This window comes from Myxocyprinus asiaticus, chromosome 36, assembly GCF_019703515.2.
Source record: "Myxocyprinus asiaticus isolate MX2 ecotype Aquarium Trade chromosome 36, UBuf_Myxa_2, whole genome shotgun sequence".
Taxonomy (NCBI): domain Eukaryota; kingdom Metazoa; phylum Chordata; class Actinopteri; order Cypriniformes; family Catostomidae; genus Myxocyprinus; species Myxocyprinus asiaticus.
Genome location: NC_059379.1, coordinates 40,995,775 through 41,010,196, shown reverse-complemented (window position 1 = coordinate 41,010,196; position 14,422 = coordinate 40,995,775). Strand labels below are relative to the sequence as shown.

The window sequence follows — 14,422 nt, the reverse complement described above, 5'->3', positions numbered from 1 at the left end:
CTCATGTAACATTGTTATTTTATTTTGAATCATATGAATGTTTATGAATGTGAATTGAATATTAGATACTGCTGTTATATACCTGACAATATTCAAGTACTGTTTACTTCGTTTGTTTTTGTTCCAATTGCCTGTTTCTTTAAACCTTTGTCAAAAAAATTTTGTGTCATAATTTTAATAAGATTAAAACTGGAGGAGTAAGGTGACGCCATGCGAAGGGCAGACGTGTGAGAGACAGCTCTGCGGACTTTGCTAATTTTTTTAAAAATTATTTTCATGATATAATCCGGTGAAATTCGATACACCCAGTTACACATTTACTGTTTGAGGTAAACATGGCAAAGAAGTCAAAATCCTCGGGTTCTGGACACATTAAAAGACACTTACGGGTTCAAGATGAAAGCCCAGACAGGCCTGGGACCGGGGACTCGATTTGGATGGCGTGGCGGGAGAAGGAATCCAGCATCAACTGTCCAACATGTCGGTGATGTTGTCAAAGGTACTTGCAGACTTGGAGGATCTCACTGTAATACGTCGATCGATTACGGCGATGGAAAAAAAATTCTCTGAGCTAGTCACAAGAGTGACAGATATAGAAAAACAAATCGATTATTTGGAGTCATCAGAGAGGGAATTAGCCGCTAATCCGCCCACGACCAAAGTTGATTTGGAAGGTGGTCTTGAAAAGCTTGAAGATCTTGAGAATAGAAGCTGCAGGAATAACATTAGATTTGTTGGAATTCCTGAGCATGAGGAGGGCAGAGATATGGTGAAATTCCTAGACGAGCTTTTCCCGATTCTGCTCGACATAACAGGCCACAAGCTGGAAATCAAGCGAGCCCCAGCTCACAGATCTGCTGAGGGAGACAGGCCCCGATCGATTCTGGCCAAATTTCTGAGGTCATCCGGTAAAGATCTCGTGTTGCGCCAGGCGAGGAGCAAAGGAAAGCTTTCTTGGAAGAATTACAATATTTTCTTGTTCCCAGATTTTAAGAACTCAACAAGAGAGAAACGCGATCGGTTTAAGGATTGCAAGAAACTCTTACATCAGCGGAAGATCACTTTTGCTCTGATGTTTCCAGCCAGACTGAGAATAAACACCAAGGACGGCAGCAAAGTATTTACATGTCCCAATCAGCAATGTCTTTTATTGAAACAATGGGTGAGTAACCACTGTGTGTTTTGACTCACTGTACATACTCTGGCTTTCGGAGGAAGCTGGGCGCCATTTTTGTTTCCTTTTGCGTTGGCTCCGCCGAGCGGCTGGAGTTTTTGTTTTGTTTTGTGGATTAACACTTTTCCTTAAAGACACTTTTGCATTGACAGAAGATCACTTTTACAATGAACGGATGACCGCAAAATATCTACATGCCCACACAAAGGATGTCTTTTATAAAGTTGGCAGACTGTGTAAATCATTGGAAATACTTTTATGCACCCTCCGAGTGAATTGACTCTTGACCACCCGAGGAACCGGGATGCGTGTTTCGTTTCCTTTTGTGCTGGCTCCGCCTAGCGGTTGGAGCTTGTTTCGTAAAATAACATTACTTCGGGACAGTTATGGATGAATCTGTCAGTTCCTTGTGCTTATGTCTCCTGTTGGCTGGAGTATGATTTGTGGAGTATTTTCATGGGACACTGGAATGATTATGTCATCTGCTGCACTCATCAGCTGGCTCACTGAAGATTTGTTTGTCTGATCGAGGAAACTGAACGGCTTTATATCGGCTGGAATTTGTTTTGTGAAGGAACACACCTTTGAGACAGTTCTGTGAATGAGTCTACACGTTCTTTGTGTTTATTCTGCCTATTGGCTGGGGTTTGTTTTACAAAATGTTTGATGTTATGTAATTTTGCCTTACAAATTTGTGATGAAAAATTGAGCAATCCGATGGCAAAGTTGTCGCGGGGGCTCTCGTAGGCGTACATGGACTCTTTGAGTTTAAAGGGATTGATGCCGGTTGGCGCTGTCGTGCGCGGGGTTAATGCGCACGTTTTTCTTTTTTCTGTTTGTTTTGTTCGGGGTTTTATTGTTGCATTGATGTTGAAATGTGGTCTTCATAATTTTGTTTTTGGCACACAATTTATTTTTTCTATTACATCAAAATGTCAAATGTTAATATGAGTGTACTATCTCTCTCCACATGGAATGTAAATGGGTTGGGGTGCCCCATAAAAAGAAGGAAGGTAATTTCTTTTCTTAAAATTAAGAAAAATGATATACTGTTTCTTCAAGAAACACATCTTTCCCCGCAGGAAGCTGAAAAATTTGGGAAGATATGGGGTGGACATGTTTTCTTTAGTGTTGGCTCAAGTAAGAGCAAGGGGGTCATTATATTGATTAATAAACATTTACAATTCAAATTTCTCAAACAGTTTAATGATAAATTAGGAAGAGTCATTATTGTTTTAGCAGAAATTCAGGGGCAAAGTCTGATTTTGGCTAATATTTACGCACCAAGCGCTGATGAACAGGGCTTTTTTATAGATCTTGAAGGGATGCTGCAAGCTGCTGGCACCCCTCATGATATAATATTGAAGGAGACTTTAATCTTTTGATGGACTCAGTCCTTGATCATAGTGAAGCAAAAGTGTGTAAGCCCCCTAGAGCAACATTGACGCTTCATTGGATGTGTAAAAATCTTGGTCTTACAGATATTTGGAGACTTCTGAACCCATCTGGTAGAGACTATACATCTTTTTCATCAGTCCATAAGATTTATTGTAGAATAGATTTTTTTTATTTTTTATATCCAAATCCCTCATTTCATCTGTTGCTGACTGCTCAATTGGAAATATCTTAGTCTCGGATCATGCCCTGGTGAGTTTAGAGGTGTTGCCACATATAGAGAAAAATAAATCATATAGTTGGCACCTTAATGTGTCCCTTTTGCAAAATCCTGATGTCCAACAAATGTTAAAGACTGAAATCAGTGTTTATATGGAGACAAACTGGTCCTCGGTATCCTCTGTGGGCGTGGCTTGCAAGGCACTTAAGGCGGTTCTTAGGGGTCGGATCATACAGTATGCCTCATTCATCAAAAAATCCAAAGCACAAGAACTCGTGGAGTTGGAAGGAAATATTAAAAGTGCAGAGGCAGAGCTGAAGCACAGTATGTCACCTGATGGCCTCAGAGAATTGACCCGATTGAAATAAAGATATAATACTATTTTGTCGCAGAAAGTGGAGTTTTGGTTATTCGGGGCAAGACAGTCATACTTTGAATCGGGGGACAAAGCAGGGAAGCTTTTGGCTAGACATATAAAGTAGAGAGAGTCTTTTTCTATTATTCCCTCAGTGAAATCTGCTGGTGGTGAAATTTTTACCTCAGCCACTGATATTAATAATGCCTTTAAAGAATTCTATCTTGATCTTTATAGTTCCACGTCTTCGTCTACTGATGAAGATATTAGAAACTTTGTGGAGCCATTAGATCTTCCTAAGCTGAAGACTGAGCAAAAAAAAATGCTCTTGCTTCTGAGATAACCTTGGAGGAGCTTGACGAGGTAATTAAGTCCCTACCTACTGGCAAGGCTCCGGGGCCAGATGGTTTTGCCGCAGAATTTTTTAGATCCTATGCTACAGAACTGGCTCCACTTTTGTTAGAAGTTTATACTGAATTATTAAAGAATGGAAAGCTTCCTCCAACCATGACACAAGCCCGGATCAGTCCAATTATTAAAAAGGACAAAGATCCAAGAGAGTGTAAAAGTTACCGTCCAATCTCCCTGATCCAACTAGATGTAAAAATGTTGTCAAAATCGTTTAGCCAAAATTTAAGGCTATGACATCTCTTATACATATAAATCAGATGGGGTTTATTCAGGGCCGCAGCTCTTCCGATAACATTAGGCGTTTCATCAATATCATGTGGTCAGTAGCGAATGATCAGTCTCCGGTCGCTGCCATCTCACTTGAGGCTGAAAAGGCGTTTGATATGGTAGAATGGGATTATCTTTTTAAGATTTTGGAAATGTATGGGTTTGGGAGTACATTTATTGGTTGGATTAAGTTACTTTATAGACACCCTGTAGCAGCGGTACAAATAAATGGATTAATTTCAGATTATTTTACTCTGAATAGGGGCACTCGGCAGGGTTGCCCTCTTTCCCCATTATTGTACTGTCTTGCCCTGGAAACATTAGCAGTCGTGATAAGAAAGGAGGATGATTTTCCAGGGGTGACTGCTGGAGGTGTGGCACATAAGCTTCTGCTTTACGCAGATGATATTTTATTATTCGTCTCCGACCACAATAGATCTATGCCTTGCCTCCACAGAATTATTAACTCCTTTTCCAAGTTCTCAGGATACAAAGTCAATTGGTCTAAATCCGAAGCTTTGACAGCATACTGTCCAGTAACGGCCTTCCAGCCGGGCACCTTCCAGTGGCCCAAACAGGGCATTAAGTATTTGGGAAATTTTATTCCCAGCTAATTTGTCTGATTTAGTCAGAGGTAGTTTTGATCCCTTAATAAAAAGGTTTTCGAATGATGTGGACAGGTGGGCTTCATTACACTTATCGATGATTGGGAAGGTTAATGTAATTAAAATGAATTGCATTCTAAAATTCAACTACCTGTTACAATCTCTCCCTATAGATGTCCTCCTCTCTTATTTCAAGCAATTTGATAGCATAGCGAAGTCCTTCATTTGGAATGGTAAGCGTGCCAGGTTAAATTTCAATAAGTTACATAGGCCAACTGACAAAGGTGGGTTAGGCCTACCCAAGATTTTGTTTTATTATTATGCATTCGGTCTCATTTGGCTCATTGGTCGCTTCCACCTGAGAGAGCCCCTCCCTGGTTTTGTATTGAAAAGGAAGTTCTTGCCTCTATCTCGCCTCTGCATAGCCTTTCGATCAAATTAATCAGAGAAGTTAAATCACACCCTGTTATTTTGCATTTGCACTCGATATGGACAAAACTGTCCAGAGTGTTTAATTCGGATATTTATTTAAACGTAGCCTCGAACCCTCTGGCAGAACCCTAAACTATGCATTAATAAGTCCCCTTTCTGTTGGTCAGATTGGATTGTGAGGGGGGTTAATACACTCGGTGACCTATATGAGAGTGGAGTATTGAGACCTTTTGAAAATTTGGTTCAAAATTTTGGGATTCCCAGATCTCAATTTTATAAGACTGCACTGTTTTTGGGAGTGGCACGCACCCCCCTAGTGCGGCAGATACTCTGGGAGTGGTGATTACTGCTTTTGGAAAAGGTCATGAGGCATCAGTGTATTACTCCCTGCTAATTCAGAGTCTGGGGCACGAAGCTTTAAATTCCCTCGAAAGATTATGGGAGGAAGATTTAAATTTGTTTTTGGAGGAGGGAGTGTGGGCTAGGATTCTTAAAAACGTCAAGTCTGCATCTAGAGATGCGAGGGTGCGCCTTATGCAATTTAAGATTCTACATAGATTTTATTGGACCCCTTCTAAATTGTATAGGATCGGTCTTAAGGACACACCCACCTGCTGGCGATGCCATTTAGAAGATGGAGATACCACCCATGTTTTTTGGGGGTGTCGTAAGATACAGGAATTCTGGTTGAGGGTCCAGAATTTTATGGCCGACGTATTGGGTACTCGGATCTCCTTTTGCCCCAGGCTCTGTATTTTGGGTGACGGGGCGGTCATTGATGTAGGAGATAAGTACATGAAGAATTGGATCCTGGCCGGTGTTATGGTGGGCAAACAGGTTATCCTTAGAGGATGGAAGTCAGCTGGAGCCCCCTCGTTTCGTGAGTGGTGCGAGGAGATGGGCAGGGTGGCAGCTTGGGAAGAGCTGTCATATAGAAGGCTAGGCAACATGGATATCTTCATCAGGAGGTGGGGCAGCTATTTGGCCTTTTTGGAGGGCTCTCGGGAAGGGGCATTGGAGGGAGACGTGTTGTTTTAAATGTGTATGTTGTAGCCTTTTTGTTTTTGAACATATTCTTTTTAAAAATGTATTTCTAAATATTTTCTTCTGTTTTATTGTTTTTTTGTGTGTCTTTGTCAATTGTATTTGACCACTGGGGTATCTGTTTGTGTTGGGTGGTGGGGTGGTTAATGTTCGTGAGGAAGGGTTGTAAATAATGTGATTCCAAATATTCTGTTATTTATATATATATATATATATATATATATATATATATATATATATATATATATTTATTATATGTTATATGGAATCAATAAAAACTTTTAATAACATAATAAGATTAAAACTAAGTAATACTTGAAGGCTACTTCCATTGTTTTATTTTAATCTGTTAATATTTAAGTAACTATTGTACTTAAAGGAAAGTGTGTGGTCATTACCACACGTGCTTTTGCTGTGGTATCAAAATTGTTAACGAGAATGGTTTAACTTTCACTGGTATTGATATAGACTACTGAAATTGTGATAATGTTACAACCCCAATATTGGCCACTGAAAACCCATATTAGTGGACCACTAATGTCTTGTGCACTTACTGTAAGGTTCATGAAATTCAAGAACTTCTTGAGCATCTCTGTCATGACTGAAAAATCCCCTTTTGGCAGGTTTTCCCTCACAGTAGTCACATTCATCTAGAAGAGACACACCGCATTAGAAACATATTCCTCCCTGGAGGTTACAGCAGAAGAGAGTCTCCGTTGAGCAAAGCATCTCTGCCCATAAGGTTTATCAGTAGAAGTAGTATCTTTAAAAACACATCCAAATCAACAAACATTTCAATTTGCTTTCTTCCAAATGCTCTGATGCCCCTAATGAGAATCAAAGCCACAAGCAGGGCGAAGTCCAACTGTACTTGTGCTTCTGTCCTCCAAAAAAAAGCCTAGTTTTGTCAATTTGCTTTATTTGTCAAAAAACACAATCAAAAGTGAACTTCGAAATAAACAAAGGCAAATAATTTGCTGTGAAATAACTAGAGTATAAATGGCCGTCTGTGTGTGTGTGTTTATTGGCGAGACAGATAATGACCATTTGTGTCAGTCAGAAAGCAACAGAGCGCTGTGAGAGTGTAAGAGAAAAGAGGAGTCCATTACAACCGATTTTCCAGCCCATGTGTTAAAGCCCTGAAAATAAAGCCATTAACACGATCAAATGCATCTTGGGGCACTTTCTTCTGATACCTACCCAGAATCTTTAAGATGGCAATTTAGACAAACAACTCTCAAAGTCTGCAATGACAAAGGAATGTTTGCCAGGGGTCAAGGTTTGACTGGTTCGCTCCATCATTATGGGTGAAAAAAACAAAAACAAAGCACCTCTGAATTGATGGCATTTCAGTGGTAGCCATGTATTCTCTCTGAGTTGTTTAGAGTGTCACTATGTGGTTGCTGAAATGTTCTAGATGGTTGTTTACTAGCTCAGGTCAGAAGAGCCCACCCTGGTGTCTCTATGATGTTCTGGTCTCCAGATATGGCTCAAGTCGCTCCTTCAATCAAAGTCTATGTGATTTTTTTCAGGTGAATCTCAAGTCCTAGCTCATGTGGATAGCACAAATGGTATTAAATATTAAATTAAAATGTGAAACTGTGAGTCACTTACAGTGGAAGTGAATAGGGGTAAATTTGGAAGGTTTAATGGCCGAAATGTGAAGCTGTTAATTTTATAAAAGCACTTCTGTTAAAACTAGTGTAATATTTGAGCTGTAAAGTTGTTTAAATCATAATTTTTGCAGCGGACTACTAAACTTAACAGAAATAATTTTATACAGAAAAAGAAAAGTTGTCATTTACTCACTTAAATCAGTGTTTCTCAGCTGGTGGGTTGTTCGGATTGAGTTGTGGAAAACGGGGAAAGAACAATGCTGGGTTCTTCCCCCACTGACATTTTTTTTTTTGCAGCCAAAGCGAAATTTCAGGTTGGCAAAGCAAACTTAATTCTATGCATATTGCATTTGGCACTTTGTGTGCCTTACATCATAAACCGCGACGCGACAGAAGCCTGATTTACGTGTGAGTGTCTGGCGTGAGTCATCACAGAACCACTTGCGCCAATGATCTGCTCTAATCTACTGCATCTCTGGAGTGCATGCGCATCAACTGTGTTTTCCTCGATATCATGCCACAGACCAAAAAAATCATGCAACCCATTTGCTTTCTTGTGAGAATTTTCTACAGAGGAAGTCAACGGAGTCAAACCTTAGACACCCCAAAATTATAAACTGCACTAAAGAGGAAGAGAGACAACACTGTGTTGCATGCACCAAAATAAAAGCTTTTCAAATTAGTCATCATCACCCTTACTAAAATTAATCACAATATTACAAAAGTAACAGTAGCTGGGTTTCCATCCAAATGTTTAGCATTTTTCATAAAATTCAACTAAAGAAAATACTAAACATTGCGTGTTTCTATCAGCTGTGTTATGCACATTATCTTAAGGGAGACCGATTCGTGTCATGGAGCGGCTGAATGACCTCCTTGCTTCGGGAAGAGTTGTATTTTCTGTAATAGAGCAATTATAAATCACGTTATTAAATGCTACCAGGAGACATCACAGAATAAGTGCAATAGCTCACATAACAAGGGCTCAAATGGCTATTCCCATACAATGTCAGGTTTTATGTACCTGGGAGCGCCACAGTTCTGGCGGATTGTGAGGACCCACTTTAACGACGAGCTGTGGGTGAAGCACTTCAGAATAAACAGGGCTATGTTTGAAGAATTGAAACACTATTGAAACTGAAGAAATCGTAGAAATCCTGAAAAGAACTGGAAACAAGTGACCAGATAGTCATAGCACATAATCGTTTATGCGTCCATTCAGAAATCCATTTAGGATTTCTTATTTTAAAATTAGTTTCAAAATTTGCATAAAAATAGTTGGATGGAAACCCAGATATTTAGTGCGGTATTTTGACAAAAAAATGTATAGTTCATAATCTATAAGGTGGAATCTACTGGGCACCATTTTTATAACAATTGTGGCAGTTGTAGTTAGTTTCTAAATGTGTTTAGGCTAAGGTTTTTTTTTATTTTTATTTTTTATATATAACAAAATACTATATTTTATTTGAACTACACTGACCTAACCACAGTACTGATAAGTCATTCATGGTCTTACCTGTGTTTATATGTAATTGCACTGTAAATATACACCAATGAGCCAAAACATTATGGCCACCTGCCTAATATGCTGTTGGTCCTCCGCGTGCCGCCAAAATAGCACTGACCCGCTGAGGCATGGACTCTACAAGACCCCTGAAGATGTCCTGTGGTATCTGGCACCAAAACATTAGCAGTAGATCCTTCAAGACCTGTAAGTTGCGAGGTGGAGCCGCCGTGGATCAGACTTGTTGGTCCAGCACATCCCACAGATGCTCAATCAGATTGAGATATGGGGAATTTGGAGGCCAGGGCAACACATCAAACTCTTTGTTATGTTCCTCAAACCATTCCCGAACAATGTGTGCAGTGTGGCAGGGTGCATTATCCTGCTGAAATAGGCCACTGCCATCAGAGAATACCATTGCCATGAAGGGGTATACCTGTTTTGCAACATTTAGGTAGGTGGCACGTGTCAAACTGATGTCCACTTGAAAGGCTGGACCCAGGGTTTCAGAGCAGAAAATTGCCCAGAGCATCACACTCCCTCCACCGGCTTGCCGTCTTCCCACAGTGCATCTTGGTGCCATCACTTCCCCAGGTAAACAGCACACATGTACACGGCCGTCCAAATGATGTAAAAGAAAACAGGACTCGTCGGACCAGGCAACCTTCTTCCACTGCTCCAAAATCCAGTTATGATGCTGGCGTGCCCATTGTAGGAGCTTTCGCTGGTGGACAGGTGTCATCATGGGCACTCGGACCGGTCTGCGGCTACGCAACCCCATTCGCAGCAGGGTGTGATGCACTGTGTGTTGACACATTCCTCCCGTAACCATCATTAAAATTTTCTGTGACTTGTGCCACAGTAGACCTTCTGTCGGTTTGGACCAGACAGGATAGCCTTCGTTGCCCTTGCACATCAATGAGCCTTGGGTGCCCAACACCCTGTCGCCGGTTTGTGGTTGTCCCTCCTCGGACCACTGTCGGTGGGTACTCACCACTACTGACCGGGAGCACCCCACAAGCCTTGCTGTTTTAGAGATGCTCTGACCCAGTCATCTGTCAAAGTTGCTCAGGTCTTTACTCCTGCACATTTCTCCTGCATTCAACACACATTGACTACGAGAACTGATTGTTCGCTTACCATCTAATCTACCCAGACCTTGACATGTGGCCTTGTTAGGAGATGATCAACGTTGGCTCATCAGCATATAAGGGCAAGCACATAAAGGGCTTTAAAGTCTGGACATCCAAGACTTTGACAAATTATGGACAAAGTTTTCCTCCTGTGTAATATATGTTCTGTTTAAATGGTGTTTGATATTAGGAAATAAACCGGATAATAAAAATAACAGGCTCAAATAAATAAAGAGGCTCATCAACTTTTAAAACTGGGGAGAGAAAACTTCCTGTATCTTTTGTAGTCAAAATCAATAACAAAAATAATGGCACTTGATACTCGCTCTTACTTGAAAACCATGATAAACACTATGCAAGATAAATGAAATGTCACTCAGGTTTATATATTTTTTTTTGCAATGTTGGGTCACCACTTGATGTCAGAGGTAAAAATCTGGGTCCAGAAGCAAAAACAGTTTCTGAATTTTCATTTTCGTGTGAACAATTCCTTTAATTTGAAGTCATGAGAACAAGTGTTCAAGGTTATCTGTGTGTATGTGTTACTCACAGGGCTCCCCTGGCAGAGACAGCCCAAAAGCAGTGCAGTGTACGACGCCACAATACTGTCCTCCATGTGCTTGCCAGCATGCTGAAGAGCTGAAAACGTCGGCAAATAAAACAAATGTAAACAAAATTACTTCATGGCAGGATACAGTGTAAAGTGTGCATATGAAGTCTATGGGGTGAGTCTCGGGGATCTCTACCTTTATTAAGATCTAGTTCTTCATCCTCCTCTTCTTTCTTCTTGTCTTCTGTGCTGTTGTTTTCTGTTGCCACCCACTGGATCTCCTCATTGGTCTCCTGCCACTCTCCACTCTGGTCCAACTGGGATTTGGGTGCGTCGTTGATGAAGTCATCAGTCTCCGCCTCCGCCAACATGGCCGCATGCTCTCGCTGCAGGAAAAGCTATTTATGCCCAACAGAGAACAAGACCAGCGCTCTCATTAATTTATACGATTATTATAATATTATTGAATGTTTCATAATACACTCTAATGTTGTATGGCATGACATCTCATTTATTAGCAATCACATAACAAATATTTGTGTTTATTCAAAAACGGATCAACTTCTGCTTAAATCATACGGTACACGTTTGGTGCATTTTATTATTTCCCCGGAGTTCCAAAAAAATAATGTTAATCCTTATAATGTTAAACGTTTTATTTTTACATGATTATTTCCCACCATCTCTAAACCTTAAAAATAAATAGGCTGACATTATAAGAGAGAATATTCATTTGTGAAATGAAATATCCCTCTAAGTGTGAATCATGGCAGGAGTTTCCCCATCACTGTTGTGAAACTCAAGTCTAGTGGCTTTCCTTCAATCAGAAGTATGAACAGATATCAACACACAACACAACTACAAAAAGTGTACTTATGACTGAGCATGCATGGTCATGAAACCAGTACTGAGCCTTGACTGTACAGCAGTTGTTTTTGTGTGTGTGTTGTTTACCTTCACGAGAGCAGCGATGGCACTGAGAGAGCCTTCAGTTTTCAGCTCGTCTTTATCAGACACACACATGGAGTCCCAGACGTCACCTCCCTCCATCTGCAGCTCCACCAGACAGTGTCTGTTCCTCGCACTGTACTCCACCAGATTAATGAGCAGGCCTAGACCCTACACACACACACACACACACCTCATTTAGACCGACACAGCAACCATGACACTATTGACAGAGCTAAAAATCCCAGTTTAGACATTAATCAACAAAATACAAATGAAAATAAGGCTCTGTGTAGGATGGAAATACAGTCTGCATTTTCAAGTATATCAGAAATTGAATATAAATCAGTGAATTGAATTTACTGTTATATTTATACTGATAATTCTCAATCGTTGCGCAGAAAATCAACATGATTTAATACTCATTTGTCTGGTAATAAACAAAAAAAATCATGTGATAGTAAACTTATATAGATAAGAAATAATCATAAAAATATAATATGTGGAAATGCAAATACATATTGCGACACTATTACATATCTGTGGTCACTATAACCCTATACACTTTTGGTAATTAAACAATACGATTTTTTTTGACTAGTTTAATAGTTTTTAGACTAGTTTATATATTCTTTGTTTGAAGTCAGAAAACAGCACCACAGCACTGCATCAAAACAGTCAGCTCTGACAGTAACGGCTTTCTACTTCTATTTTGTGATTAAGACTTTTGTTGTATCATTTAAGATATTTAAGACTTTCTATGACCTTAATTTTGGAAAACTGAATTTAAGACATCAAGACTTTTTTAGGATCCACAGGAACCCTGGCCTGTGAACCCAGCTAGTGTAACAACACTGGTTTGACAGTCCGTGTGAATGTGTTAAGGGTTAAAAGCAGAAATGTGACAAGTCATAATTTTGTTAAGTTACTTGGTTTACAGGTATTGCATTGGTCATGACATGCGTTGAAAGACTGAATAAAACTTCACATGGACAAAGTTTGTAAGCAAATATATCAGACTACTCTCAAGTATAATGTTTAATTCTTGTGACAACACTTTTGAAACTGTATTTTCATGTTTGTGGCCTGCCCCTGTGCACTATGGTTACAGTAAGGGACAAATAAACTTATATTCTGTGAAAATCTACATTATTCCAATGCCACAAAAACTTTTCAAAAGTTTTCTGTCCAGTGGAAATTGGTGACCAGGTGCAGTTTCAATGAACAATGAACTTCCAGGTACACAACACAGAACACATTTTACTTCTGTCCTTCCTCATTTACATTCACCATTCATTCTGAAATGGTGTCACTTGTGTGATGTTTAAGTCATAAACAATTGATTTGCACAATTGAAACACCACATGTGTTTCCCTAATTTAGATAACTTGAAAGCACTTCTTCATTTCAAGTACACTCTACTGGTCATTTTCGAGCTTGATAATTTGATGTAACATTAGCAGAGGTGTGTACTCACCAGGACCCTGATGTCAAACCTCTGCTCCTGTGGCAGGTACTGCGGCACCCTGAGCACACAATTCAGAGCCGTGTTGAGGAACTCATCCTGCTCACCCGTCTTTGTGCTGCCCCATTCTACAAAGACAGAGAGACAGCATGATCAGTCACTGTATATACTGTATATGAGTTCAGTGCCGATTAATCAGGGATAGTCTTTGATTGTTGTTCTGTGAGCCGCTCACATCGGGCTTACTGTTGAACGCTCCAGCATGACGCTGAAGGGTTTAGCAGAGATGTTAGCGAGCAGTGAGGTTTTAGTGAACAAAACCCAAACAAACAACTCTTATTGACTTCAAGCCTTTCAGATGCAGCATATTGACCTGACAGCTTCTGGCACATTATGTTTACAATACATTCTTTAACAGTCAAGTGGAAAGTTTGTTTTTTTGGTGTTGAAACAGGCCGGATGGTGGACTACTGTCAACAATAACTACTTAGACAATTTATGAAGTCGACAAATTTATATTATAAATGGGTATTTTGGGCTACTTTGGGCACTTTTAGCACTGTGGACTTCTAGATGGTAAAATAACATTTTTACATCTTTTTTTAAATTTTTTTTAATTTTTTTTATTTGTCTCACAATGTCCATCAGTGTGTGTTCATGCATCACAGGAGATTTATGCCATTCAAGTCATGAAAATTCATTTCCAGCATATCTCAAATTCTGTATTGTGTTTAATAGAATTCTGTGCTGGAAATGACGCTGATGGAAATTACATTTTTAATGTTTCTGGAATACACTTACACTACACTGTATCTGGACAAATACACTAATATGTGAACAAACTTTATTAGGGATAAAATTGTTTAAAAATAAATCTATTTATAGGAATTATTTTCACACAATAAATGTTGAAACGGTTTAAGTTTATGAACGTAATAATTAGTATTTTCATAATTTAATATTGAAATTCTGGGTCTGGAACAAGACTAAAACAACCAAATCTGTATATAAAAGACATTTGAAAAGTACCAAAAAATAAATGATGAAGGCCTGGTGAAAAGTTTTAACAGGACCTTCATATAACAGAAAGAGAAAAGTTCAAATCTGTTTGCTTCAATAAAAATCAACCACTGTGACATGAAACTGCCTGAAGCTGGAGAAACACCCGTCTATATTTTGCAGTGGTACATGAAATGCAAAGAATTCTGAAGCAACCTCTTGGAGAGGGTTTTAGGTTGTCTCAAAATTGACTTACAGTCTTGAAAGCATCAGCATTGAAAATGATAAACAAATCTGTAAT

General features: G+C 39.5%; 1 protein-coding gene across 2 annotated transcripts in view; it reads right to left on the bottom strand.

The window, feature by feature from the left end:
* Positions 1 to 14,422, bottom strand: part of LOC127427098 (wings apart-like protein homolog) — a 90,134-nt gene that overhangs the window by 3,526 nt on the left and 72,186 nt on the right. For both annotated transcript variants that reach the window (XM_051674464.1, XM_051674465.1), the window contains exons 15-19: positions 13,135 to 13,250; positions 11,664 to 11,828; positions 10,906 to 11,107; positions 10,710 to 10,798; positions 6,458 to 6,553 (exon numbers count right to left, since the gene is read on the bottom strand). In XM_051674464.1, the coding sequence (XP_051530424.1) occupies positions 6,458 to 6,553; positions 10,710 to 10,798; positions 10,906 to 11,107; positions 11,664 to 11,828; positions 13,135 to 13,250 (668 nt within the window). The remainder of the gene's footprint in view (positions 1 to 6,457; positions 6,554 to 10,709; positions 10,799 to 10,905; positions 11,108 to 11,663; positions 11,829 to 13,134; positions 13,251 to 14,422) is intronic.